Here is a 26,355-nt window from a genome sequence, read left to right as displayed (position 1 = left end):
ATAACTTTCATTGCATGAATTATGTTTTCAAATATTAATAAAATTAGTAATTACCATTGATAAGTTTATATCTACTGAAAAACTGTCCATGTTGTTTGGTAAAAATAATTAAAATGTCTTTGCAAACTCTTGAAAATTACACATCAGTACAATGTAGCACATAATTATTCATACTTTTCATTGAAGTAAGATTCATTTAGTCCTCTAGTCTACATGTTCCCAAACGTAGACCTCCTTTGTGATAATCTGTTTATAAATTATTTCATAAGCTCTTCTATATTTATCTTCTCGACCTCATCTTTGTGAGTGTGACAAACTGCCACATGGTTGAGGCGGCACTGAGACATAGTTGACCTTAACCACGTCTTCAACCATCTTAATGCAGAAAAGCTGCGTTCACATTCGCAGCTGGATGCTGGACATATAAGCAAAATTTTCATGAGAAGAAACACTTCACTAAACATCTGCTGGCTTGTTTCATGCATTTTACAGTAAGCATCCTTCTCACCTTTCAGAGATACTGCTTTTGTTTCTCCTTTGAACATGGGCAACTGAAACTCAAGCCATTGTGCAGAGATTTGTGGATAGAAGTTTATAACCGAGTTGTCAATCTTGCCAGTTGTGATCATGTTCTCAAGTGCCAGACATTGCTTCAAGTCATTGTTGTCTGCATTGAATCTAGTGGTCAGATGTTCTATGACTGTGTCCACAAATTCAAAATATTAGCTTCTGTAGTAATCTCTAGCTGTTGCAGAATGGTGTGCTGAGCCATCACTTGTGATCCTTCTGGGGGGGGGGTCTGTGAATGCGTGGTAGTTCAATAGGAACCAGATCTACGGAAGTTACCTTTTTCTCAGCTTCATCAAATATCTTGTTGTAATTTTCCTCTGTTCGCAATTGCTCAACTGTCACTGCAGGTGCTTCAATCATGCCAGATACTGTCGCTGATTTTGCTTGGAATGCACGGTTTACTTCCTCTAATGCAGCTAATGGATGCTGATCCATCAACAATTCTAAAACTGTCTTTTCTTTGTCAAATCTGTCCAGCAGACCTCATGCTTTCTCTGCTACATCTGATTTTTCATTTGCTAATTCAGACAAAGAATCAACAATGTCACTGTCGTGATCATTAGCACATGTAATTGCAGATAGGCAGCACAACCAGTGTGTTGGACACAGTGGTCGGATGTATTTAACTGAACCATTGTGGCAGTCTGACGATACAATATTTTCAAAGATTGTCTTGTATTTGCTTGACCTCTGAAGCAAGACACCAAGTTCATGTACTCACTGGATAGAATCTCAAACACATTCACAAGCTTCAACTGCATGTTTTATTATTAAATTAGCCTTGTGTGCTCTGCAGTGAAAAAACAAAGCTGACGGTTGCTTCTCTTTTATTCTTGCCTGGCATCCACTGTACGCACCACTCATGTTAGCAGTTCCATCATAAGTTTGTGCTCTTAATCCTGACAGTGGTAAATTGAGTCTAGTCAGTACATCAAGTATAGCCGAGGATATTGTTTCACTAGTTGTATTGGAAACACTGTACAAACCAAGAAATGTCTCATGGACGTCAAGGTTCTCATCAACGTATCGTACACATATTGCTTCCTGTTCGGCACCTGTAACATCTTGAGTGCCATCAACTATTAATGCAAATATTTTACTTTGCTGCACTTCGTGTGCGATGTTCCTCAGTATTTGATGGCTGAACATCTCCATTATTTCATTCTGAGCCTGGGGTGATGTGAATGTTGTTTTCTTTGTCAAGTAGGCTGTCAACTCAGGATCTTCCTCTTCCAGGGGCTTCATTAACTACAGGAAGTTCCCCTCTGTATCAGTATGTCCACATAATGCTAAACCTTGACTCAGTAAGAAATGTAAACTTCTGAATAATATGACCAGACTTCTTTTGTATTCTTCCTGCTGCTTCTTTTTTCCATCATGTAGCTGGACAGTCATTGGAGTTACATCAAGTGAACCTTCTGGAGTTGTAGCGAATCTGTGCTGAGAGGAGGATTGGTGTTCGTTGAATTTCTGTTTTCCCTTTTTCCAGTTGCAAAAACTGGTGGATATGAAGGTATACTCCACTGGTTTCTCCAATTTCTTTGTAAAAGGCCTCTATTTTTTGCCTTGGCACAATGAAAGCATATGCAGCCATGGGAACTCATCAAACCACTTGCCCTGGAAGTTGATATTTTGAGATTTTGTTTTCTGTTGTGGTATTAGTTGTGCATCTGGATGATATGGCTTTCCACACTGTATCTGTGGAATGTCAGATTTTTCATTACTGCACAAACTTGTTTCACAACTATCTGGTGGTTCATGATGTGCAGTAGTTACACAAGCATTTTCAGACTCGTTTTCTGATGAACAATATTTCCTCTGTATGGCAAGTTTCTATTCTTTTGCTTGAGGTTGTTGGATTATCTACATTTACATTGTCACTTGTAGTACTAGTAACTGGCTTGCAGAACTGTCTAATATCAGAACGTTTCAGACGCTTGCTTGTCATAATTGGAATCTGTTTCCCAGATGACTCAATAGGCTAAAATACAGTCTTTATTGAAAAACTGTAATGTACAATGAACGAAGATAGAACAGAATGGAAGTAGGACTGAACTGTACAATGTATTTAAGTCAAACACGTGAACCTCACAGTGACTACCAAGCCGACTGACCATCTGGGCATTGCTGGGACAATAATGTGTGCTAGTTACAACACAAGTAATTGCAAGTTTCTTGAAAAATATTTAAACAATTACAAATATATTATATTCCTGTTAAAGCTCATCAAACACGTTGTGATATAATGACTATAAGCACGTCTATTAAATAAAAACACCTAAACAAAAACTAGCAATATAATTCGAGTAGAGGCTTCAGGCCGTTGAAATCGCTCCTTTTGTGTTCTAATTATACAAGAAAATACAATATTTTTACTATCTATCATAAGAGAATATATTGTTCTTTTACCATAAAGCACCAGCATTTTATTAGTGATAATCTGAAATTTCATGGATTAATGAGGGCCACAGACAGGTCTAATGAGCCCTGTTGTAAAATCGAGGCTCAGACTAAAGGGAGAGGAGGGGAGTGATGTAGGGCATGTCTGGATCTGAGTGGTTCAAACCTGTCGTTAACTGTACACTAAACGTACACTATGATCTGCAGCTTCAGCAGGTAAAGAAAGTAAGGTGTTCAACAATAAAACCGGTTAGACATGCATAAGAATAAATGACTTAGGAAAACCGCACAATATACACATAAGATTGATGCAGCTTCAAGCTATAAATGGCCTGCCATATCTAGATCACAGGAGTTTACTCCTGGGAGTAATATTTTCGAATTTCATGCTTTGTTCAATCTGTTGTGATGAAAATTTTACTTAATCTTACACTACGTACAAGACGTAGGTAGATTCTGTGATAGTGCTTGCAAGTCTTGCATGTATACGTAGGCCTACTGACTGATACTTACAAACTGTCGCTTAGATCGAAAAGCTTAGAAGCACACCTATATTAAAGATGTACATTTCAGCTACTGAAAAATCCTACATCTAGGCCTAATTATGTAATTCGATTGGTAAGTACATGAGAATCATAAGAACAAACACAATTTGTAGGCCTGTCATGCAATAAAACAATTCAACAGACAAAACTTTAGGGGGGGATGATTGTATGCACCATACCCCCACCTAAAATGAAGGGGGGATGTATACCCCCATACCCCCAGGGTCTATGCCCCTGCTGTTCACAGATGTTACTCTGTTCTTATTGTATCATTAATGTTAGCTGTTTATAGATATTACACTGTTCTTTTTGTATCATTAATGTTAGCAGTCTATAGATGTTACACTGTTCATATTGTATCATTAATGTTAGCTGTCTATAGATATTACACTGTTCTTTTTATATCAGTAATGTTAGCTGTTCTTATTGCAACATTTATGTTAGCTGTTCACAGATATTACACTGTTCTTATTGTGACATTAATGTTAGCTGTCTATAGATGTTACACTGTTCTTATTGTGACATTAATGTTAGCTGTCTATAGATGTTACACTGTTCTTATTGTATCATTAATGTTAGCTGTCTATAGATGTTACACTGTTCTTTTTGTATCATTAATGTTAGCTGTTCTTATTGTAACATTTATGTTAGCTGTTCACAGATATTACACTGTTCTTATTGTGATATTAATGTTAGCTGTCTATAGATGTTACACTGTTCTTATTGTACCATTAATGTTAGCTGTCTATAGATGTTACACTGTTCTTATTGTATCATTAATGTTAGCTGTCTATAGATGTTACACTGTTCTTATTGTATCATCAATGTTAGCTGTCTATAGATGTTACACTGTTCTTATTGTAATATTTATATCAGCTGTTCACAGATGTTACACTGTTCTTATTGTAATATTTATATCAGCTGTTCACAGATGTTACACTGTTCTTATTGTAACATTTATGTTAATTGTCTATAGATGTCACACTGTTCTTATTGTATCATTAATGTTAGCTGTTCTCAAATATTACTCTGTTCTTATTGCAACATTTATGTTAATTGTCTATACATGTTACACTGTTTTTACTGTGTCATTAATGTTAGCTCTCTACAAATATTACACTGTTGTTATTTTATCATTAATGCTAGCTGTCTTCTGAAAGTGTTTAAATGTTTATATGTTTGTTTATTAACTATAATTAACACTGAAATCTTATATCACTATGTTTCAGCTTAGTAAACTGTAGAAAATATGTACTTTTTTACTGTTGATATATCAATATTTACAATAAGAACAGTGTAACATCTATAGACAGCTAACATTAATATCACAATAAGAACAGTGTAATATTTGTGAACAGCTAACATAAATGTTACAATAAGAACAGCTAACATTAATGATACAAAAAGAACAGTGTAACATCTATATATTGTTTGTAACATGAATATATTGTTTGGTTTTAGAACATATTTGTCACAGATAAAACAGAACAGTCCGACGACCTAACACAAAGTGATGTTATTTCAAAGTTCAGTGAAAGTACTGATGATAATCTGGATAGTTCAAAATATGATGTTATTGATGTGAAAACAGAAACTGAATTCCAAGAAAATTTACATTGTGTTAATTCCATGTTGGGCACTTCATCTGGTAGGTATAAATATGTAAAAAATTGTATATTCATTGACAATGACTTGAAATAATTTGTTGAATTTTGTGTAACTTTTAAAAGTTACTGAAGTTTTAGATCTATGAGATCTGTAGTTCATGTTCCTCTATTTTGGAATTATTGTGTTAGGTGTTTTCAGATAATAAGAATGATAAAATAATTGATGATAAAATTAAGTTTGAATAGAAATAATAATCATTGCTATTGTAGAATGAACAGAAGGAACTTTTCAACTGAGCAGCTTTTGTCTTTCACTTGCAACTTGCGTAGTGTTTGGAACAAATTTCTGTTTCAACACATGCAGAGAGTGTGCTGCTGTGAGTACTGGCCAGAACCAGTTTCTGTAGATTAATATTTCAACAAATGAAGATTAAGTGTTGCTGTTAGTAGTGCTAAGAACTGGTTTATTTAAATTAATATTTCAACAAGTGGAGAGTAAGTGTTGCTGTTAGTAGTGCTAAGAACTGGTTTATTTAAATTAATATTTCAACAAGTGGAGAGTAAGTGTTGCTGTTAGTAGTGCTAAGAACTGGTTTATTTAAATTAATATTTCAACAAGTGGAGAGTAAATGTTGCTGTTAATAGTACTAAGAACTGGTTTATTTAAATTAACATTTCAGTGTGTACAAAGAATGTGCTGCTGTGAGTACTGGATGGTACTAATTTGTGCAGACTTGTATTCTGGTATGATACGTTAACTCCCCCACATAAGCAACTGTTCAGTGCTGCTCTTTATATGCAAATTGTTTCTTACACATGTCACACACTTTCTACTTCCCATCAGAAATTACTCATTCCAATGCATGTCTCATCTAAATTATCATGCAACAACTTGCCACTAATGAATGTGCCCCACACTTGTTACACATGTGACTCCCTTTATTTTATTCTACTGGACTATCACTTCTTGTTTAGCAGTGTTCATGTTTAGACTTTTAAAATTTTACTTTATTGTGTTTCATTTTTATAAGTGAAATAGTTACACATTCCAGTCTTTAATATTATAGATTTTTCTCTCTCACACATTTGTATTAATTTATGAAATTGTATGTTTGATTTATTATTCATCATGAGTTTGAAGATTCACGTTACCACTTTGGGTATTACACCTTCTACAGGCACTTTTTCACAAGCACAAGATGTGAATGATCCGTCATTATATTTATCTGTAATTAGTTGCCCAACCTAGTCCAACTTCTTCAAGAACAAACCAAACCTGTTCAATCTGATGAAGATTGTGATATCCTTTTTCACTACTGTATTTTGCTGTGTCTTCTCATGCCTTACGTGAGGAATCAGCTAGGCCTAATACAGCATTTGTAGACATAATTTCTCAAGTATATGATGTCTTGTCCCTTTCTCCAGTTTCTTATAAATCCCTTATGACTGTGTGATGGTTCTTCTCCTTATTTAGTCTTCCCATTCTTCCCAGATATTAGGATACATGCTTCCCAGTTTTTTGAGAGTGTATAGATTGCCATGGGCTACAGATCAGTATGCTTTGGCCTGTCTGTTTCTAGACTCAGCAGTTAGGATGTATTTTGCCAGTATCAGAACACTTCATTATTTTACCAATGTGTTTAACCCATGCCCATATCATGATGTGGCTTTGTTCCATGTTCATTTGGTGGCCACTGATCTTAGAGAATTCCATGTAGCCCCTTTTCTTCAGTGGTATGTATTCAACCATGTTTTAACAGTTTGGAATTGCTGCATCAACACTCTACCCTTTTATTTTTGGTGACTCATTTGTCACAGTCAGAACCAGGACAATCCCATATCCGTCTTTCCTGTCCTAGTTCTTCTTAGCCCATACCTGTTCCTTTTATCAAAAGTTACTAATCAAGTTGTTTTCTTTGATGTAGATTAGCATGATACCAACATTACCAGTGAATACACAGTGGGAACTCAATTGTGTGACTTTGCTCCACATTTGTGAATTTTTCATCATAGATTAATGAGTTCTATCAAACGGACTTGTCTACAATTCCTTTCTTCATGTTCTTTCTTCCAGGTGCCCATTTCCTTCTCTCTACCTGTGATTCCCATTGCTAGCCAGTATTTGTCAGAAGCAGTTCGAGACCCGTTGTCTCAACAAGCCACTGAACCTGTGAAACATCTTTATCCCAGTTTTTATTCCAGGTTATTTGTTATCTACAAGAAAATCTGAGACTGATAATCTGTCATAGATTTGTCCCACTTCAGTCATTTTCCCAATATCCCCAATTTTATTATAGAATCATTTCTCACCCTCAGATAGTTTATGGTTTATGGATGACCAAGATGGACATCATTAAAGCTTACTTACATATCTTAGTAGTTCAGCCATCATAATTATGTCATCAGTTTGTCCATTAAGGGGTGAGTTATTAGTTCAACCCTATGTGTTTTTCAGTTTGTCCATTAAGGGGTGAGTTATTAGTTCAACCCTGTGTGTTTTTCTTGAGTAGTTCAAGATTTAGCTCATCATCTTTGTGGAACACATTTTTCATTATTATATGAATGAGTGGTTGTTAGCTTGTTCCAAACATAAGTCAGTCCATTATGCTCTTTGGTTGCTCCAGGAGATGGCACAAGTAGGTTAGTTACTGGAGTAGTCTTTCCTTTATCCTACCCAGTATCTGATTCATTTGGGCATTTTTGTTCAACACCCATCTCAGGCTGAGTAGCTTTAATAGAGGTAGCAAGGTTCTATTGTTTTTAGGGATGTAGTTTTTAATGGCAGCACTTAACTCATGCTCGTATGCAAGCTTTACACATCCAGTAGAATCTTGAATGGAATCCTTTGCAGACTGTTACTACTCCTCTTCCTCGTACCATTGTCAGTGATCTATGTCGGTGGTTGGACAGAACCCACATGTTGGCAGGTGTCCTTTTTCCTTCTCATTATATGTATGTTTTCATGATGCTTCCCACCAGGGATAGAGGAATGGATAGGTCAACAGGATTCTTTGGGATGTTGGTTGTAGCTGTGAAGTGTTATCATTCAACACACTGGAGCTTCTAGCTGTATATTGTGCCTTGAATCATTTCATCCATCTAACTAGACATTGTCTGGTAATGATTCATTTGAACAATTCCACATTAGTTGCTCATCTTAGGTCCCAAGGTGGCACCTGTTATTGCTCTGTGTATTACATACATTAAATCTTCTTTTCTGGGCCAACATGCAAGATATCCATATCATTGCATGTGATATTTTGGCTGCTTTCAATTTTTTTCATGGATTGTCATCCCTATCCAGACAAAACATATCAAATGGAGAGGTCTCTTGATCCTCTCCTTTTCAAATATCTTTGTTTTCATTGGAATACTCCTCATACTGATACCTTTGTCTCATTTCTCAACTAAAAACAATCTCTGATACCTTCCTTCCAGACCTCTCATCGTCTGCAGTGGGCTTTTAATATGGTCCTTCCTTGTCTGACTTTGCTCCCATTTGAACCACTTTCCCTATGTTTCTAGTTTCACCTTTTCCTTAAAACTTATTTCCATCTCCTATTAGCCAATGGTAATCTTCAGTATAGTGTACTTGCCAGCAGTGTTTTCCATACTCTCTATCATTCTACATATCCTCTTTATCAAAATCATTCTTTCCTCCACAAAATTCAGCAGCTAGGAAGGGAACTCCTGTACTGCCATTTTACATTCTTTCTATTTCACACTCTTATCATCAGACTGATTTGGATAGACTTCTGTGTCCTTTATATACTTTTGGATGTCATATTGCCTGCATGGTTTCTATACATGGTGCTCATTCTGCCTCTATTCGTTGTCAACCATCCTCTCTTTGTGATCTTTCTTCTTTGGCCCTCATCGAGTGGGTTCAACTTTTGATTTGATTGGTTTATTTCTCTTCATGTATTGTTCCACCAGACTTTGTTCTCATCAAATTGGAAACCTTACTTTTTCTCTGGCATCTCATATTTGTCATCAGCTGGAGGAACTTCTTCAACTGTTCAATTGCACATTAATTTTTTTTTTTCACATAGAGGGCAGTGTTGAATGAGAATAACTATTGATGTAAGTGGAGGTAAGTATCTGTAAGAAATACATTTTGAGTACAGGAAAATTAAAACTGTAAACATATACAGAGAATGTTATGCTGTGAGTAGTGAATGAAACTAGTTTCTATAAAGTATTATTTATAAACATGTATAGAATGTTGATTTGTGAATAGTAGTTAAAACCAGTTTATATAGATTACTATTTCGACATGTACAGAGAATAACTGCTGTGAGTAATGGTTGAAATCAGTATATGTAGATTGGTATTTCAACATACACATAAAGTGTTCTGTGAATAGTAGTTAAAACCAGTTTATGCAGATTACTATTTTGACATGTACAGAGAATATACTGCTTTTTATAGTGGTTAACACCAGTTGCTGTATACTAGTATTTTGACATGTACAGAGAATGTGAGTAATGGATGGAACAACTTTCTTTATATTAGGATCTAAATACACTGAAAATGTGCTACTATGAAGAGTAATGGGAACCAGTTTTTGTAGATAATATTTCAACAAGTAACAGTAATCTACTGCTGTAAATAGTAGTGGGATCGAATTTCTGTAGATTATTGTTTCAGCAGATGAAAAATGTGTTACTGTAATTGATTCTGATAGATTTGATTTTGTCAAAACTTACATCATCCAGATTCTCAATTTTACACATTGAAACAAGTACTTATGATAGATGACTGAAAGTAATTTAGAAATAAAGTAATGTGTGATACTATTTACACTAACTATGATTGTTGCATCATATATTTTGTTCTTAGATACAAAGACCAGGGTGAACATCTGTTGCGAAAGTCAGTTTCCTGAATGTTATGTTTTAGGAGAAGAAGATCACTTTACAGAAGTGAATAAGTTCCCAAAACCAAACAGTAATGTTTGTGGAAAAATAAATATAGTTATAGATAATCTAAAACAGTCTGATATATGCCAGAGTATAGATAAACCACACAATAATATAATCTGTGGAAATGAACCTGTAATAGTAGATTACCAAAAACAACAATCAGGAATACATAATGAAGAGAACCCATATCTTTGTACAGTGTGTGGAAAACAATTTGGAAGAAACTATAGCTTAAAAATACATCAGAGAATACATACTGGAGAGAAACCTTACAGTTGTACAGTCTGTGGGAAACACTTTGGAACAAACAGTACCTTAAAAATTCACCAAAGAATACACACTGGAGAGAAACCTTACAGTTGTAAAGTTTGTGGAAAACACTTTCGAACAAACAGTGAATTAAAAAAGCATGAAAGAAGACATACTAAGGAGAAACCTTACAGTTGTGTAGTTTGTGGAAAACACTTTAGAACAAATGGTGATTTAAAAATGCATTGGATGATACATACTGAGGAGAAACCATACAGTTGTGCAATTTGTGGTAAAAACTTTAGAATAAATGGAGAATTAAAAAAACATAAAAAAATACATACTGGAGAGAAACCTCACTTTTGTACTGTTTGTAAAAAAGACTTTAGAACAACTGGTGAATTAAGAATACATAAGATGATACATTCCGGGGAGAAACCTTACAGTTGTGCAATTTGTGGTAAAAACTTTAGAATAAATGGGGAATTAAAGAAGCATCAGAATGTTCATACTGGAGAGAAACCTTATTGTTGTGGAGTTTGTGGGAAACAATTTCAAAGTAACTCTAATTTAAATGTGCATCAAATAATACACACTGGAGAGAAACCATACAGTTGTGAAGTTTGTAGAAAACAGTTTCGAAGTAACTATTATTTAAAAATACATCAAAGAATACATACTGGAGAGAAACCATACAATTGTGAAGTTTGTGAAATAAAATTTCGAAGAAAATCTTATTTAAAAATACATCAGAGAATACACTTTGGGGATGAACTTTAATGCTACCTAGTGTACACACACTGGAAATAAAATATACAGTTTTACAGTTTGTTGAAACAGTTTGAAATCAGGGCTGGCCTTAATAGGGTGTTGGGCCTTAGGTGAGTACTCAAGTTCAGATACCAGAAGTATATGGTTGACTAGGCCAGTGATGTGCAAAATTTGTGGCAGTTACCTCAATGGCCTTGCCCTAAGGCTGGTACTGTTTGTCAAATTAAAATTGCACAGATGAAGTACATTGCTGATAAGTAATATTTTTGTCTACTGTGTTGTGAAGAATTTCAAATGAATGAATGTAAAAATTGTTTAAAAGTTTTTGAACCACATAAAATATGAATACATGTATGGATCTATTTTTGATGTGTTTAGTTGTATGTAAGAGGGAGAAGTGATAGGATAACAACAAACCAATTAAAAAAAGATCTTAAAATTAAATCTGAAAAGAAATAGAGGGACAAATTAGTTATTGTTTCTGTTAAACAAAACAGGAAGAAACTATATCTGACAGTTTTTCTTCCTAATTTCTTTATATATAGATAGTGAGTACTTATTCAAACCAGTATCTTTATATTAATATTTCACCATGCACTGAGAATGTACTGCTATAATTTATTTACTTTGGTTTCATATTCAGAACATTTTACAGCTTTCTGGATTCTGGAACTTGAATGTTCCTAAATCTCTAGTCTCATAACTTTTCATGTTAAATAATCATTCAGTTTGTACTAAGATTATTCTGTCTTATACATGATAAAATAATGAATAAAGTGTTGATAATTTTATTTTGTTCAGATCTTGGTATTTCTAGTCTATGAGTGACAATATACCCCTTCTGAAAAGGAACATTAAAGTATTTGCTTCCGTGATGACGAAAAAACCTGTCAATGACCGAAGAAGGTTGAAACGTTGTTTGCTCCTCTACTAGTGCTTTCTCTACCCATACCAGCCGTTTTTAACGTATAAAGTATTTGCTTCATTTGACGTGTTAGAAGGTATTAGAAGACATTGTTATAACCAACCACTTAAAGTAAAGAAATATCTCAAGATATTTAAGTGGTCACTGACCAAGAAATCACTGACTGAAAATAATGTTGGATGTTGTGATACTGTACCATCAAATTTCTATATTTTGAATTCTAGACTTAATCCTGAGTATGGACTTAAACCTACATTTGTGTGATTTCAACAGTAATTCAAGATAGAGAAAAGTTTTATAAAGCACGAAGCTATGGAAACTGCATCATATTTGTTTTTTTACCTAGAATGTTTTGATGTTGATATTGGTGTTCCTTGTAAAAAACCTGTTAAATTAAATTTAAAATATCATCAAATAAAATAATGTATGAAATATTACTATTAAAATCTAGTGGGATCTATTGGTTTTGATGCTGAACTCACAATATATGAAACATGGGGTCAAACCTGTTATTACTGAACATGCTTGTTCTTTCACATGTGTAATGTTACAGTCAATGCTACTATTGGTTGGTAAAGAGTGGCCCTAGAGTTTGCAGTAGATTTTGTTGACTAACTTTCTTCCATTTAGTGTATCACTAGAGATATAAGTGATAAAGAATTTTATTACTAAGTTTAAAGTTTGATATATGAATAGTAACAACAGCAACATCTTCATATGTCAAGCAGATGAAGGTGAAGGAGAAGTTATCATAACAGATTAATGCATTTCTTAGAAGAGAACCCTCACACTCTTACTATGAGGAGATGCCAAACTGGAGATCTCTGTGTGACCTGTAGTGTTAGGCACAGGCAGTGTCCCAACAGTAAAACATACAACTCCAACATATGATTAAATTTGTTGATCTTTTTCTATGACAATGATTCTTTCTTTCTTTGATAATGTATTGAGAAACGGTACTTGAGGAATATCTGTTCGAACATTCCAAGACCCAGCACGACCAGGTGGTTAAGGTACTCAACTCATACTCTGAAGGTCGTGGGTTCGAATCTCCGTCACACCAAACATGCTCGCCCTTTCAGCCGTAGGGCATTGTAATGTTACAGTCAATCCCACTATTCACTTGTAAAAGAGTAGCCAATAAGTTGGCAGTGAGTGGTGACAACTAGCTATACAAAGTTTGTATAGTAAATCTAAACAATAAATTTGAAGTGTACAATCTTAACTATTTTCACAAATAATATCTCGGAGTTTCATAAATATTATCCCAGTACATTCAAAAACAAAGTTACTTGTGAAACTGGTAATGAAGCTGAGGTCCTAGAATGAGAATAAATTCCAAAAGAGATATTTGTTACAGCTCCCTGCGATTCAACGGCAAGTCTAAGTAGTTGGTTTGTTTTGCTTGTTTTTTGAATTTCGCGCAAAGCTACTCGAGGACTATCTGCACTAACCATCCCTAATTTAGCAGTGTGAGACTATAGGGAAGGCAGCTAGTCATCACCACCCACCGCCAACTCTTGGACTACTCTTTTACTAACGAATAGTGGGATTGACCGTCACAGTGTTGCGCCCCCACGGCTGAAAGTGCGAGCATGTTTGGTGCGACGGGGATTCTAACCCGCGACACTCAGATTAGGAGTCAAGTGCCTTAACCACCTGGCCATGCCGGGCCGTCTAAGTATTTACACCGGTAAAAAAAAAAATCGAAATTTAGATTACAATTTGTAGCAGAGCATAGATAGTCCATTGAGTATACTTATTATTAATAGTAAATATATAACTTCTTGTAAATGGCCACTAACAAAAATAAACTGGAGTTCAGCAGTTAGGGGCTAAACAAGAAACAATTATAAGCCAGCTCGTGGGTAGGTACTGGTGATTACGCCATGCCGGTAGCAAATGTTTAGATAACAGGAACTAGATAATCGACAATATAAAAAAAAAAAAAATTATCATAAACATAATCTGAAGAAATATTTATAACTGTTGTACTGTCTATTTAGGCCCGGCATGGCCTAGCGTGTTAAGGCGTGCGCTTCGTAATCTGAGGGCCGCTGGTTCGCGCCAAACATGCTCACCCTCCCAGCCGTAGGGCATTATAATGTGACGGTCAATCCCACTATTCGTTGGTACAAGAGTTGGCGGTGGGTGGTGATGACTAGCTGCCTTTCCTCTAGTCTTACACTACTAAATTAGGGACGGCTCGGTGCAGTGGGCTGACAACCAACTCACTTAAATACCTGTTCATGTAACCGCTAGTGATTGCGGCCCTATGTTCGTTGACGGAATCGAGTGGTAGATGAATGAATGAATGACTGTCTAATTGTCCAAGAGCCACGATAAACCAACTAAATGAAGAATAAGGTTTCATGAGAAAAATAGCATGGATCAGTTACTTTGTCACTGTTATAAGGTTTAATCATATGAATTTTAACAGTCTCCATCATGTAATGTCACTTGTCGTTCATTCCCACGGCTCCACTGACTCAGCTAATATGTGGTACTTAGTCTTATCCATTTTTAGTTGGTCACTAACAAATATCACAGTGAAGTGTGAAAGTTACATAGTAACACAAACAACCCAATATAAGAAGCTCTCGCTGATTTTTCCATCACTTTTCTTTCGATTTACCAAATTTGGACGTGATATTCTACGCATTTATTATAAGAGTAAATTTAGCACTTTTAACCTTATATTCAGAAATTGACGTGTATTATTACAGCAGAAACTTCAAAAGAAAGCAAATAGATGCCATACTTGTTTAAAAATGTGGCACAACGCGAGAAAGTGCGAGTCTGTCATTAACAAGCAGCTGGAGCTACCAAAAATTTGGTACTGCCATAAAAACAAAATCAGAACAAGTCATCAGATCCACCAAAAGAAGAAAATACCACCATCAAGATTAAACAGTGCATGATTGAGGGTTAACGAATGGGCCAATGGAGACAGTAGTAATTGGAGTATGTAACAAACAGAGAGAGGTATAAAATAAATTACGACATACCAGTAGGTGAAGACTATGTTAGGAACAGGGAAATTAAGGTCCTATGAGACATTAAATGAAGCAGCAAGAATCGGTAAAGTATCTGATTGGTAAAGTATATCTTCTTTGTATGCATGCTGATGGGACGTTGGGTGTCCTATAGTAAGAATAAAGGCAGACACTCCGTATTATATAGAATATCTTGAAACATATTGCATCAAAGCACCTATCTATGACTTGATGATTGGTAATAAAAAAGCAGTTCAAGTTTAAAGGAACAGTCAGAAAGAAGACTAATGAGAAATATGAAGTCATCACAAGATTTCATGAAAGGAAAAGCAAACAAGACATCAAGCATCTCATAATTCTATGAGAACTAAAAGAAGAATAGAAGAAAAACCTTCACTGCAGAAACTTTGGAACAGTATGTGGAAGAAATTCAGCTACAGGAAAAGGATGAAAGGAAGTGCATATTGGACCTGTCAAGACAGTTCTACGGAGAAGTTAAACAGATTGTACTACCAACAGGATACCAGACTCAAGTGATAAAGTTGGCTCAACTGTGGGAGAACGCCAAGAAGTTAAAAGGATGCAGAATTATCAACAATTTCCAATAGCGGGGATTATTAAAGATGTGACCAAATTCTACAGCTCATATGACATCTACCAAAGGAAATATCGAAAGAGAAGAAAGCCAAGGTGCCACTAAGGGAGATACCTCTCATAGTAGAATTATTTAAAAGGATATCCATGGGCTTGATTGATCACTATCACCTGTTTCTGAAACGAACACTCAGTACTAGCTGGAAGTATTCAATTATGCAATACTTTATCCAAAAGCTACACATTGCTCAAGACAGAGAGAACAGCAGAAGCTCTCCTCGAAGTGTTTTGCAGAGTAGGCTTTCCCAGAAATGTATTGAGTGACAGGGTGGACCCGATTTACTCCAGACTGATGCAAGAGGTGTGTAGAATAATCAGTACTAAGTAGCTCTTTATCACCAACTAGAAACCTTAGATATTATGGTTTTTGGTAGAACGTCATTGGAGTCTCAAAAGAGTATGCTTAAGATGTGCCAGGAGGAACTACATGACTGGAATAAGGCAGTATTATTTGCTAAACGAGAAGTCTCATAAGCTACTACAGTATTTTCACCTTTGGAAGAACAGTACGAGTTATAATTTATATATTAAAAGAGCTGTGGATACAAGAAGAAGTTTAAATCAAATGCATGTAAAACATTGGTTGTTAAAAGTCCACACAGTCTGGTTCAGTTACTTTAAAACCCATTTGTCATGACGAATTATTTTTATATACTCGGTGTTTTCACACTAAAAATCAGTGATAAATTTCTTTATGTTACCCCATTTATTACCACAGTTGTATCCATAGCTTTAAACAAGTCTCTTTTACGTCAAACGTCCATCAGGACTAGTTCAATCTTTTTAGAACCACTTTCACAAGACAAATTATTTTTCTCCATACTCAATATTACAATAAAAGCCGTAAAACGTAATTTAGAAATTTTATGTTATGGCTAAACTCGCACGCAGCGTAACTTCACCTTTTTACTTTTACTGTCTTACTTACTTGCACTAACTTGGTCGCCTGTTTTTAAAGTTATAAAAATTAGTATATATATTCTGTCTGACTGAAGCCTAGAACTTTCTCTAAACTATGAGTCATTGTGATGTAACAATACTTATTTAAAGCAACGAGGAAAATTCAGAAGTTTCGAGCAATATGACATCAGTTCACTTTATGTTTTACTTTATCATAAAGATATCCATGACTCTACCAAAGAAAGACATAAATTAAACGGTGATAAAAGGAGAGACATCTGTCAAGTGAATGCTGCTAAAACTTTTTCACCATGGTGATGTGCAATGAACATATGAACAGATAGGTATGTTTATAAACTCTAGAAGGAAGATTAAAAATCCTCCAAACTCCGCTATTTATCAACATAATACAGAAACAGATCGTCTTCAACTTTAAAATTCTCTTACACAAGAAAAATTATACATAAAAACTCTCCTTCGCTCCCGGCCCACCATGGCTAGGTGGTTAAGGCACGCGACTCATAATCTAAGAGTCACAGGTACGAATCCCTGTTACACCAGACATGCTCGCCCTTTCAGCCATGGGGGCGTTATAATGTCACGATCAATCCCACTATTCGTTGGTAAAAGAGTAGCCTAAGAGTTGGCGTAGGGTGGTGATGACTAGCTGCCTTTCCTCTCGTCTTACACTGCTAAATTAGGGACGGATAGTGCAGATAGCCCTCGTGTAGTTTTGAGCAAATTTCAAAACAAACCACGCCATCGGTCCCTAAATAATACACAGTCTTCACCTAATTTAAACTTATTCAAGTAATTCAATTGTGCCACATTTTATTTTCTCATCTTATATTTGTATATTTAAATTATTTATTTCTTATGTGCATACTTCTGTAGTAATTATAAAAACTGCTTGTTTGTTTGTTTTTATACCTCTAGATTACTAATGGTGAAACTGTGAGGATTCAGAAACGTTTAATAAATCCTTCCTATCATTACGTTCGTGTTTGGTTTTATCATTATGCTCTCGTTTGTTCTTTCTTTATTTGCCAAACAACCATTCGCCAACTCCCTATTTTTGATGCTAGCATTCACTCAATGGCGCGAAGGCATGCTTGGTCGTCATAACCATTTTCTTATACGACAGAATATATCCAGTCTCTTAGAAGCAAGCGAATATTTTCAAGAAAGGCAACCTAGCAAATAAACCACAGAACTACAAACCAACCAGCCTAACCAGCTGCGTAGGCAAAATGTTAGAAAGAATAATAAATAACAGTTTATTTGTTTTTGAAATTTCGCGCAACCAGGCAAAGCTGCACGAGGGCTATCTTCGCTAGCCATCCCTAATTTAGTAGCATAAGACAACTAGTCATCACCGTCCACCACCAACTCTTGGGCTACTCTTTTACCAACGAGTAGTGGGATTAACTATCACATTAACGCCTCCACGGCTGAAAGGGCGAGCATGTTTTGGTGTGACGTCAATTCGAACCCGCGATTCTCAGATTGCGAGTCGATCGCCCTAACCACCTGGCTAATAAGAAGCAAATTAAGTTCATACCTAAGACAAAAAAAATTCTAAATTAGCAGAAGTACAAAATGGTTCCAATAACTTTAAAAACAACCGATCACATAATTAAATCAAATGAAACTGAAAAGATAGTTTTAATAATAACAATAGAGAACATGTGATCTAGAGAAGACTTTCAATACATATTTAGCACTTATTTAAATACATATAAGGTTTCTGATGATATGAATGGAACTACCACGAGCTACTATTTATTGATTATAAAACTTCCTATAAGATAGGAACTACAGGGTGAATATTGAGATCCCTTACTCAAATTATTTTACTCCTGAGCCAGATGCTCCACAAGGAAAGGTAGTTATCCCTTCTTGTCTTCATGTATTCAATCGACATGCCGTTAATCGATACATATTCCTGCTATACCTCTCTATCTGCAGATGGTGTAAAAATTTTAAAAAGCAGATGCAAACTTACAAGCTGCTTTAAATGAAATAGCAAAATGCTACCAAAAGAAGATAATAAAAAATAATAAACCAAAAACACAAAAACTCATGCTTGTAAAATTGGATAGAAACATACGAGAAATCTCTTTAAAAATACAAAAACTCGTTCTTGTAAAATTGAATAAAACATATAAGAAATCTCTTTAAAAATACAAAAACTCGTTCTTGTAAAATTAAATAAAAACATATGAGAAATCTCTTTAAAAATACAAAAACTCGTTCTTGTAAAATTAAATCAAACAGGTGGCTAGCGAAAGTGAGTAAAACATTTACTTGTACCTGGTGGAAGAAAGTTTTAAACTGACAACAACATTAATTATGTAAAGAGTAGACATATATTTTGAGTTAAAATACCAATCGTACAAAACTGATAAGTCTAGAAATTCATACAAGCTGTTAAGTCAGTAGAATGCATCCAGGACATTAAAGAGTCATGTGGTCCTTAGAAAACAAAAGTCATTGCAATGCATACATGTAATGAAGGAAGCAAACACGTGAGGATTAAATGACTTTGCAAAGAACACTTTATCAAACTTTCTGAAACTATTCTCAGACCTGATGTAAGACTAATTGGGCTATAATCACTGGGAAAATTTTTATTACCTCCTTTCAAAAGTGGCGTGACATTAGATAACTTCTAATTATTTGACACCTGCTCACTGTTCAAGGTATTAGGAAAAAAAGTAGAAAGGGGCTCACACATCCAATCCTAATCTTCTTTAAAATCCTTAGGGAAATAGTGTTTGGCCAGGGAGTCTTAGCCCGGCACGGCCAGATGGTTAAGGCACTTGACTTGTAATCTGAGTGTCGCGGGTTTGAATTTCCGTTGCACCAAACATGCTTGCCCTTTCAGCAGTGGAGGCGATATAATGTGACGATCAATCCTACTATTCGTTTGTAAAAAAGTAGCCCAAGAGTTGGTGGTGGATGGTGATGACTAGCTGCCTTCCCTCTAGTCTTACACTGCTAAATTAGGGACGGCTAGCGCAGATAGTCTTCGTGTAGCTTTGGGCAAATTCAAAACAAACCAAACCAGGGAGTTTTGTCTGAGTAAATGAGTAGCCCACAAGTTGGCGGTGGGTAGTAATGACTCAGTGGCGGCGCCAAGGGAGCTTGGGGGTTGAGTCCCCAGAAATGAGCCAAGCCCCCAATATTGTTACCTACATATATTCATAAAATATGGAAAACACAGTCATCGTTGCTGCTTAGCAATTATCATCAAAGAGACATAGATCTGTAGAACTCAACGTCTCCATTAAGACGGAAGTACGTGTCATGAGTCCCATAGCAACGTACTGAATGCACTGAAACTCATGTGTTGTATTGCCGCTCCCTCTATAATGCCATTCTATCTTGAGCTTTGACGAAGATTAGACAACCACGTTGATTTCAAGTTACAACAGAACAGACGCATTGTTTTGAAGTAATATTGATTATAAACATAACATAATGAAATACAGTTAGCCTAATAATGACCTTACTTTTCCTCAGAGTGTATTAACTTCACATGAGATAATTCGTGTCTACAGTGTAAACTATGTCTTTATGCTATATTTCTTTTGATTTGTAGCTTTACTCTCAATGGTATATTAAATGCTCAATCTAAGGTAATCTTGATTTTCTTTATTATTATGTATTACCTTGGGTGGAATTTAGGTGAGCTTCCTCTTTTACATATACGCATATTTTCATAAACAGATTATTTCTAATTTATAATAGTGAATCATTAATCAGAGTATGAGTTTCCAATGAAAACTGCATTGAAAACGCAGTTCAAAATAACACACCTTTCTGAACTGTACCTTAGTATTTAAATTATTATAATTTACCGTCTTCACTTCATATTGATGGCATTTTGGGAAGCCCCTACACAGTTTACCTCAGCCCCCCCCCCTAACGAAAATGTCCTGGCGCCGCCACTGTAATGACTAGCTACTTTATCACTAGGTTGTTACTGATAGATTATATTAGAGATGGTTGGTACAGATAGTCCTGAAGAAGCTTTGCGCGATATTCAAAATAAACCAAACTCTTTATCTGTCCGACAAGAGAGTTAATACTAAATAAATTTTTGAGCCACTAGGCTTATTTTAACACGTGGATTGTTCAGATTGATGCTAGAAAGCTGTGAAACGTTGACTCAGAGAAACAAAGGGCTTGTGTTAATCTTGATTCGAGCGAGAATAGTTGAAGACGGCGACGATGTGATGATAACAAACATAAAGTGTTGTAGGACTGGGGAGAAGAAAGATCCAGACCGAGAATGCTTATAGTACTGACTTGATGCAAATGTGTACATATACACAGACACTGATTACATAATTTAAATTTCGCTTTTGATTTTAACTGCAATTACGCTTAAATGTAATAAAAAACAGTCCTTTCTAGAGCTGGGATCTGTGAATCCGAAAACCAGAAATTTAGGTATGAGGGAAATAGGAGTGCCCAGAGAAATCACTTTCACGACCCATACTAGCCATTTTCAACTATATAACTTCCACGGCTAGACCGTCGAATAAAATTACTCGGACAACGTTCGAGGTAAGAGGCTGAAAAGAGAGTTGTTATTATCACATAATTTCGGCCGAGCATGGCTAGGTGGTTATGGCACTCGACTCGTAATCTAAGGTTGCGGGTTCGGAACCCCGTCGCACCAAACATGCTCGTCCTACACGAGGGCTATCTGCGTTAGCCGTCCCTAACTTAGCAATGTAAGACTAGAGAGAAGGAAGCTAGTCATCACCACTCACCGCCAACTCTTGGGCTACTCTTTTACCAACGAATAGTGGGATTGATAGTTACATTATAATGCTCCCACAGCTGAAAGGGCGAGTATGTTTGGTGCGACGGGGATTCGAACTTGCGACACTCAGATTACGATCCGAGTACCTTAACCACCTGGCCATTGAGGGCCTTTCCATATTGGCCGGTAGTGACTAGATAGTAGATAGAATCATAAAAGGTTATTTACACACGTATATTACGTTTACAAGTAACTTTATATACACTTCGTGGTTTGTTTTCCTGAATATGGTGGAATTATTTCCACTGAAAGATGTAGATTTTTAAAGTTTTTTAACTTATCTTTTTAAATTTTGCAAACAAATTATTGTGCAAGTAGGAAATGTTGATACCTCACTTGTTTTATCAATTTTATTTACAATCAGAATTGATTCCGTTTTCCAAATGTGGCAAAAGCAGCTTTTTCTGGATACTATCACTTTGTTCTTACCATAAACAAACTCATCAGATCTTCAATAAAAGTATGTTTTATGTTATAGTTTTGTTTATTATGAATACGTAATTTTCTTCATGAAAGCAAACAGTAGACTAAATACATTTCTAATGTCATGATAAAATTTTCTTTTGACGGTTCGTATCAGTAATACGCCGTATTTACTTATAAATTTCTTCCTCTGGGCTAACGGCCCGGCATGTCCTAGCGCGTAAGGCGTGCGACTCGTAATCCGAGGGTCGCGGGTTCGCATCCGCGTCGCGCTAAACATGTTCGCCCTCCCAGCCGTGGGGGTGTATAATGTGACGGTCAATCCCACTATTCGTTGGTAAAAGAGTAGCCCAAGAGTTGGCGGTGGGTGGTGATGACTAGCTGCCTTCCCTCTAGTCTTACACTGCTAAATTAGGGACAGCTAGCACAGATAGCCCTCGAGTAGCTTTGTGCGAAATTTCCAAACAAACAAACAATCCTCTGGGCTATCAGTAAATCTACGACTTACAGCGCTAAAATCTGGCGCTCGGTTTCCACAGTGGATTTCTTCAAATAAACTTACTTATACATCCTGTTTTTATATGCAATTAAATGTAATGCATACCGAGAACAGACAAACATTTTTTAATATAAAACGCATCTTCTTCTATTGAAACATTATTACTCAAAATATAAAAATAATTTTCTGCGACCTCTGTAAAAAGTTTCAGTATCAATTTATTTTATTTTGAAATGCTGCAAATGAAATGTTCTGAAAACTCTCACTTTTAATTGGCATAACTCAAAGATTGAGATATTCATTTTATATTCTAACTGAAAGACTTTATTGTTTCAAATGTTTTAGTAGATTACACAGTGCATTTTAAAAAATAAAAGCCCTATGGTGGTGTCGCTCCAGAATTTTGCAGTGGCTGAGCAGTAAGTCACAAGAGTAATAATACTAAAGAGTCCGTTTCAATACTAGTTTATGGATACAGCTGAGGTATGTCGTTGGGTAGCTTTTTGTTTAACAACAAATAAAAAAGTGTTCCAGAACATAAATTACTTTACCTTATAAGAGACGGTCCTATTTAATAAGAAACAAGTGGAATGTAGCATGGCTGCAACTATTATAAAAATAATATATATATTCTTTTATTAAGCGGGGATAACATGAATCTCTGATAGTGTTTTGTGTGGCATGTTTCTAGAGATAATCAAGGCTTGGATTAGAAGGTAAGTTTCCAAGTAATCTATGTTTCAACATACGAATATGCAGAGAATATTTGCCTCTAACTCTTCATCAAGGGCTAAGCAGCGTTCTTAAAACTGCTTGAGCTTACTTTCTGTTAGAAGAAGCAATAGTAAGTAAATTTAAAACTGTGTAGGTATTAATACTGTGGTAATTTCTAAATACCTCACAGTTTAATTTGTCTTTGAACGTTTTTTGTCAGCAGTGTAAGTTCATATTTATTCCATTTTTTTCTGTTATAATATCCAGTAAGATGGCATATTCCAAAAAGGGTGAAAAACCTGTTCTTTTGACACAATTTTTATTCTATTATTTTATGCTTGTTTTCTAAAATATAATAAATTACAAATATGGACCAGTCATAATCAAAACATAAACCATTCCTTTTGTAAAACCTAAACAATATAGGTTCAATTTACAAAAAAAAACAAAAAAATCGCCCTTAAATAAATAAAAATATTTCCTGAACATTCATCAGATGATAAGTAACTGTTTACAGAATCCTCTTTTAATAGTATGTATAATAGTGTTTATGTGCCATTTAAAGGTGAACATTATGTGTAATGAGATTTCTTTGCAACTTAATTTTAAAAATGCAAAATGATAAAAATAGGTCAAAATAATCAAAAATAGCTAACACTCGGTATAGTAGTATCAAAAATGGTAATCATTAAAATACTTTTTAATGCCTTGAAGTTAAATTTTCCCAACCTGTTAGGTTTCTGCACCACCTGCAGAGCATAATGTTTCTGTAACACTCAGGTTTGCATCCCTTGTACCTCTTTAAATGAACATTGGTGAAAGCAAGGAAGGCAGTCTGTTTTGAAACACAATCCAAAATGTAAAAAAAACATAGAAAAAAACCATCCGAAAACTTAGAAAATGTACAAAATAAGTCATTAAAAATACAGAGAAGATACTGAAAAGAATGATTCAAAAAATGCTCAAATTCTTTTAAATTACCTTCATCAACTGAATTACATATTAAAACCTTTTTGTTTCACAAATTATACAGGCCTGTGAATTTAAACTTCATAAAAGTTTTTGTTTTGTTTTAATAAAAGTTTTCAACAATTGATTTATGCATGTTTCAAAAAAATATTAATTTGTTTCTTATTACTTAAGGATTCGTTACAAATCAGGAAGAAAAAAAACTCTTTCATCAAATTATTTCATTTATTGCAGTAAACAAAAGAAACTAGAAAAAAGAGAACATCATTGATGTGAAATGAATGTGCACCTTCATTTATACTGGTTTGTGTGTGTGTGAAATCTTTGTCCTTTAGTCTCTAAACTGTATAGTGTAGTTTTTGTTTTATGTATTGCATTTGAATCATCTGGTTGTTATGGTCAAGAGTAATCAGTCATCATCCCAATGTTACACCTTCCATGATACCTCCTCAACCTATCTGTGATATACAAGAAAAACCTCTTCCTGGTTCTTTGCTCTTGACAAAGAAGTTTACAGGGAAATAGTTCATATGTGAGTATAAGAAATGAACTTTCAAGCTCTTATTACAGTCCAACTCTTTGAATTTATCAAGCATGTTACTGGCAATAATTTCGTAATTATTGTTGTAGATTTACTTATTGTGACATTATACTTCTAGTTGTACAATGAATCATATTGTTAATTTATATGTGTGAAGCAAGATATATTAGGTACTATTAATAATACTTTTTTCATTATTATAGCAATTTAACATTACTTGTTTCATTTAGTAAAAAATATTTGTTTAGGTTCTTGTTTTAATTAATACATAACTCTATTGTCTTAAATTTCACTCAGTTTCAGTTGAGAAAGTAGCACAGTGCCTGTTATTCAGTGTTAACCCTTGTAGTTTCAGTGGCACTACTAGTGACAAGACCGATAACTGCAGTTAACAGTGTAACACCTAATCTTGAGTCTTTACTTGTTTAAACTGTTGGTAAATATTTTCCTACTTATTTTATTAATGTCACATATTTCAGATAATGTCATTGTTTTATTGAAAAGATGTAACAAAGGTAAAACTTGTAATTTGATATGAAGGTTAACAAGATAATGTGATTTTTAAAAATTGTATTTATTGAATTTTGTAACATGTATAGAGGATGTAACTTCTGTTTCTTATTTCTCTATAGATTAGGTGAAAACGTTTTTTTACAGAACGTAAAGGTGAAACTTCTAAGTAACCATGGAAGTATTAAAGATGAAGGTTGAGTCCTTTTCTGAGGAGAATCATAATAATTTATCATATATGAAGTTAATGAAAAAGGAAGATGAAACTTTCACAGTAACTAATAGTAAGTCTATATTTAGTATTTTAATGTTTTGTGTTCCAACCAACATTATAATATGAATTTCACCTGTTTTGATTTAGTAGTGTGACTGAATTTATCATCATTAATTATAAATTTCTTACACAGGATTTTTTCCCATCTCAGATATTTATACCAGCTAGTAAAATTGTTTATTTTGGTCTTTGGTGTCAGAAAACTGAATATAGTGGCACTTTTGTAATTTTATTCAGTATTGTCACCTGTAAATAAGTTAAACTTGAGGACTTTCATCATACCAACATAATCACCTTTCACATTGGCTTATTGGTTGGAAGTCTCTTCTCTAAATGGTGTTATATTGACTGTTTGATTATAGAAGTCCGTCAGTGATTTGTCTGATTGATAAAGATATTTGGGTCTGACAATAAATTTAGAAGAGATAGCTTACATATTTCACTGTTGTATGAAGTAATAATCGCCAATAAATATGTTTGGAAATAATTTGATGTACAAGGAGTATATGATGTTTTGTTGGTCCTGGTGGAACAATATATATATGTAATGTATGGATTGAATATGAGTGTACAAGGATTATATGATGTTTTGTTGGTCCTGGTGGAACAATATATATATGTAATGTGTGGATTGAATATGAGTGTACAAGGATTATATGATGTTTTGTTGGTCCTGTATGAACAATATATATATATGTAATGTGTGGATTGAATGAGTGTACAAGGATTATATGATGTTTTGTTGGTCCTGGTTGAACAATATATATATGTAATGTGTGTATTGAATATGAGTGTACAAGGATTATATGATGTTTTGTTGGTTCTAGTTGAACAATATATATATATGTAATGTATGGATTGAATATGAGTGTACAAGGATTATATGATGTTTTGTTGGTCCTGGTTGAACAATATATATATGTAATGTGTGGATTGAATATGAGTGTACAAGGATTATATGATGTTTTGTTGGTTCTAGTTGAACAATATATATATATGTAATGTATGGATTGAATATGAGTGTACAAGGATTATATGGTGTTTTG

At 34.8% G+C, this 26,355-nt stretch overlaps 1 protein-coding gene across 1 annotated transcript in view; it reads left to right on the top strand.

The window, feature by feature from the left end:
• LOC143227569 (uncharacterized) overlaps positions 1-26,355 on the top strand; it is a 103,058-nt gene that overhangs the window by 49,902 nt on the left and 26,801 nt on the right. The window contains 3 exon segments of the mRNA XM_076458997.1: positions 4,977-5,163; positions 9,965-11,074; positions 25,206-25,319. Of these exon segments, the coding sequence (XP_076315112.1) occupies positions 4,977-5,163; positions 9,965-11,074; positions 25,206-25,319 (1,411 nt within the window).

This window comes from Tachypleus tridentatus, chromosome 9 (genome assembly GCF_004210375.1).
Source record: "Tachypleus tridentatus isolate NWPU-2018 chromosome 9, ASM421037v1, whole genome shotgun sequence".
Lineage (NCBI taxonomy): Eukaryota > Metazoa > Arthropoda > Merostomata > Xiphosura > Limulidae > Tachypleus > Tachypleus tridentatus.
The sequence above is the reverse complement of the archived record's forward strand: the minus strand, read 5'-3'. Positions and strand labels throughout refer to the sequence as shown.